Source organism: Myotis brandtii, unplaced genomic scaffold, assembly GCF_000412655.1.
Source record: "Myotis brandtii unplaced genomic scaffold, ASM41265v1 scaffold986, whole genome shotgun sequence".
Classification (NCBI taxonomy): domain Eukaryota; kingdom Metazoa; phylum Chordata; class Mammalia; order Chiroptera; family Vespertilionidae; genus Myotis; species Myotis brandtii.
The window spans coordinates 2,993,401-2,997,053 of record NW_005372102.1 but is presented as its reverse complement, the minus strand read 5'-3'; the positions used below and the strand labels follow the sequence as shown (position 1 = coordinate 2,997,053).

The window sequence follows — 3,653 nt, the reverse complement described above, 5'->3', positions numbered from 1 at the left end:
CCACAGGAGGCTCTGGGCAGGCCAGCTGGTGCCGCATCTCCTCCAGGGCCGCCAGCACCCAGCCCACGGTGCCGTCCCCTCCACACACCAGCACCCGGAAGCGGGGCATCTGGGCGAACACGTGGAGCCTGGAGGGAGGGAGGCGGGGACCGTCTGCCACAGGCAGGAGGAGGGGCCCGGCGGCCAATGGGGCTGCAGCTCACCCCCACCCGAGACACCGAACCCCAACTGTCCCACCGGCCCGTCGACAGGTGTGAGAGCCCCCCGCAGGGCCTGTGCCGGCCCCCACCAGACTCACCCAGGCAGAGGCCCCCCGTTGGTCAGCTCGAAGACCTGGTGAGGGTTCAGCAGCTTCCGGAAACTGCAGAGCAGGTCCCGGCCCTTGAGGCCTCCGCTCTTGGGGTTCACAAACACGAGGAGGGGGCAGCAGTCTGGGGGCAGCTTCGTGTGCTGAGAGATGGGGGCCGAGTTACGGCAGGTGTCTCCCCACCTCGCTGCCTGGGCAGTGGCTTCTCCCACCCCTCAGCCCAGCTGGCCTGAGCCCACCTGGAGCAGCCCCCTCCCCAGGAAAGGGCCCAGGGGGCCACACAGCATCCCCGCTCGCCACTGACCTCTGGGCCACCGGAGGCAGAGGGGGCACCGCAGCGGCAGCCTGGAGCTCTAGCTCTCAGGCCGAGGCCCAGCCGCTGACACGACCCGAGACCTCACCCACTGCCTCGTCCAGGCAGCACAGCCCAGCTGCACCTGCCCCTCTAGAGCCTCCTGGTGCAGCCTGGGAGGCCGCAGCTCCCAGGACCCCGCCCACCACACAGCAGCCAGGAGCCCAGTTCCCGGGCGACCACACACCTCCCTCCCCGCAAGGTCAGGACGAAGCCCTCCTCCCCAATCTCCACAACACAGTGCCCAGGAGACAGCGGGCAGGAGGCCGGGGTCCCTGGGCAAGGCAAGTCGGGGGGCTGGGGTCCCCACAGTGAGGTGGCTGCTGGCTGAGACATACAGGTTGGGCGCTAACTCCGTAGCCAAGAACACACTTGGGGTGACGTGTGACCCACGGCAGAGCTGCCTGCAGCACCATTCTCTGCTCACCGGGCAGGAGGCTCCCGGGAGGGCAGTGCGAGTCAGCATCAGCCAGCTCTGCCCAGGGCTGGTGGGCATCCTGTCCTGAGCCAGCTCAGGGGGAGGGGCAGTGGGCACCTGCAGGCATCGCCCACTTGGTCACGCTCAGGTCACAGCTGTCACTGCTTCCCCTGAACCCTCAGGGGCAGGGCAGGTGCAGACACCTGGGGACCCCTCACCCTGCCCTCGTCCCGGGCTGGCTGCCAGCACCCTCCTCCAGGCACCCCTCCTCCACCACCCTCCTCCAGGGACCCCTCCTCCAGCCACTCTCCTCCACCACCCTCCTCCAGGCACCCTCCTCCACCCCCCTCCTCCAGGCACCCCTCCTCCACCACCCTCCTCCAGGGACCCCTCCTCCAGCCACTCTCCTCCACCACCCTCCTCCAGGCACCCTCCTCCACCCCCCTCCTCCAGGCACCCCTCCTCCACCACCCTCCTCCAGGGACCCCTCCTCCAGCCACTCTCCTCCACCACCCTCCTCCAGGCACCCTCCTCCACCCCCCTCCTCCAGGCACCCCTCCTCCACCACCCTCCTCCAGGGACCCCTCCTCCAGCCACTCTCCTCCACCACCCTCCTCCAGGCACCCTCCTCCACCCCCCTCCTCCAGGCACCCCTCCTCCACCACCCTCCTCCAGGGACCCCTCCTCCAGCCACTCTCCTCCACCACCCTCCTCCAGGCACCCTCCTCCACCCCCCTCCTCCAGGCACCCCTCCTCCACCACCCTCCTCCAGGGACCCCTCCTCCAGCCACTCTCCTCCACCACCCTCCTCCAGGCACCCTCCTCCACCCCCCTCCTCCAGGCACCCCTCCTCCACCACCCTCCTCCAGGGACCCCTCCTCCAGCCACTCTCCTCCACCACCCTCCTCCAGGCACCCTCCTCCACCCCCCTCCTCCAGGCACCCCTCCTCCACCACCCTCCTCCAGGGACCCCTCCTCCAGCCACTCTCCTCCACCACCCTCCTCCAGGCACCCTCCTCCACCCCCCTCCTCCAGGCACCCCTCCTCCACCACCCTCCTCCAGGGACCCCTCCTCCAGCCACTCTCCTCCACCACCCTCCTCCAGGCACCCTCCTCCACCCCCCTCCTCCAGGCACCCCTCCTCCACCACCCTCCTCCAGGGACCCCTCCTCCAGCCACTCTCCTCCACCACCCTCCTCCAGGCACCCTCCTCCACCCCCCTCCTCCAGGCACCCCTCCTCCACCACCCTCCTCCAGGGACCCCTCCTCCAGCCACTCTCCTCCACCACCCTCCTCCAGGCACCCTCCTCCACCCCCCTCCTCCAGGCACCCCTCCTCCACCACCCTCCTCCAGGGACCCCTCCTCCAGCCACTCTCCTCCACCACCCTCCTCCAGGCACCCTCCTCCACCCCCCTCCTCCAGGCACCCCTCCTCCACCACCCTCCTCCAGGGACCCCTCCTCCAGCCACTCTCCTCCACCACCCTCCTCCAGGCACCCTCCTCCACCCCCCTCCTCCAGGCACCCCTCCTCCACCACCCTCCTCCAGGGACCCCTCCTCCAGCCACTCTCCTCCACCACCCTCCTCCAGGCACCCTCCTCCACCCCCCTCCTCCAGGCACCCCTCCTCCAGGCCCCCTCCTCCACCACCCTCCTCCAGGCACCCTCCTCCAGCCACCCCCCTCCAGGCACCCTCCTCTGGCAGTGCTGGGTCTGCAGGACGGTGTCTGGTTAGAGAGTGCCACCTGCTGGCTAAGGCAGCCAAAGGCACGGGCAGGGGGGCCAGGCCCAGGGACAAGTCCTCTTGGTCCATGGAGGCCTCTCACAGGTGTGAATCAGGCTTATGCGGCAGACGCCCAAGCATTAGATAAACCAGTAGTGGAAGCCACATCCCCCAGGCCCAGCTCCACTCACCAGCACGTCGGGGAGCACCAGGGCGGTCAGCAGCCGGCCGTGCACAGCTGTGTCCCTGACCAGCATGTACAGCCGCTCGGCCTCGGAGAAGCAGGCCACATCCAGCACCACGGCGCCTGTGGCAGGTGGGCTGTGAGCTCAGGCCACGCCAGGTTCAGGTCAGCCCACCCAAGGGCGTCCAGAGGGTGCAGCCCCCCCGCCCCCCCGAGCCTCACAGAGGGCCAGGATGTTGTGGGTGGAGGTGAGGGAGGCCCTCGGGACGCAGGACGGAACAACCCCCACCCCCCGGCCCCCAAGCCCCTGGGACCCTCGGGGGACGAGCCCACTTCGTTTCTGGGAGATGTGAGGTTTTCCGTGACCAGGATGTGACTCCAGGGGCAGGATGGCAGCGTTCTGGCCTCGGTCATGGTTTAGCAAAGCACGACCCCCGAGGGCCAGGGAACAAACCACGTGACCCTCCCCCGCGGCTCACACGGCCGAGGGGCGGGGCTTTCCCTTTAACCGCAGGGAGCGACCTCTGGCCTCTGACCAGGGTGGGGCGCTCACCTTGGGCGGAGTACACGTGGCTCAGGGTCACCAGCCCGGCTGCAAAGACAGGCGGGTCAGGGAGGTGGAGGCCTCGCAGAGCAGGGCCCAGGCTGTCCAGGCAGCCCAGCCACTGTG

The 3,653-nt window shown here is 69.5% G+C and overlaps 1 protein-coding gene across 1 annotated transcript in view; it reads right to left on the bottom strand.

The window, feature by feature from the left end:
- Positions 1–3,653, bottom strand: part of DGKQ (diacylglycerol kinase, theta 110kDa) — an 11,341-nt gene that overhangs the window by 3,103 nt on the left and 4,585 nt on the right. The window contains exons 10-13 of the mRNA XM_014533464.1: positions 3,537–3,575; positions 2,991–3,106; positions 299–450; positions 5–128 (exon numbers count right to left, since the gene is read on the bottom strand). Coding sequence (XP_014388950.1) covers positions 5–128; positions 299–450; positions 2,991–3,106; positions 3,537–3,575 — 431 coding nt within the window. The remainder of the gene's footprint in view (positions 1–4; positions 129–298; positions 451–2,990; positions 3,107–3,536; positions 3,576–3,653) is intronic.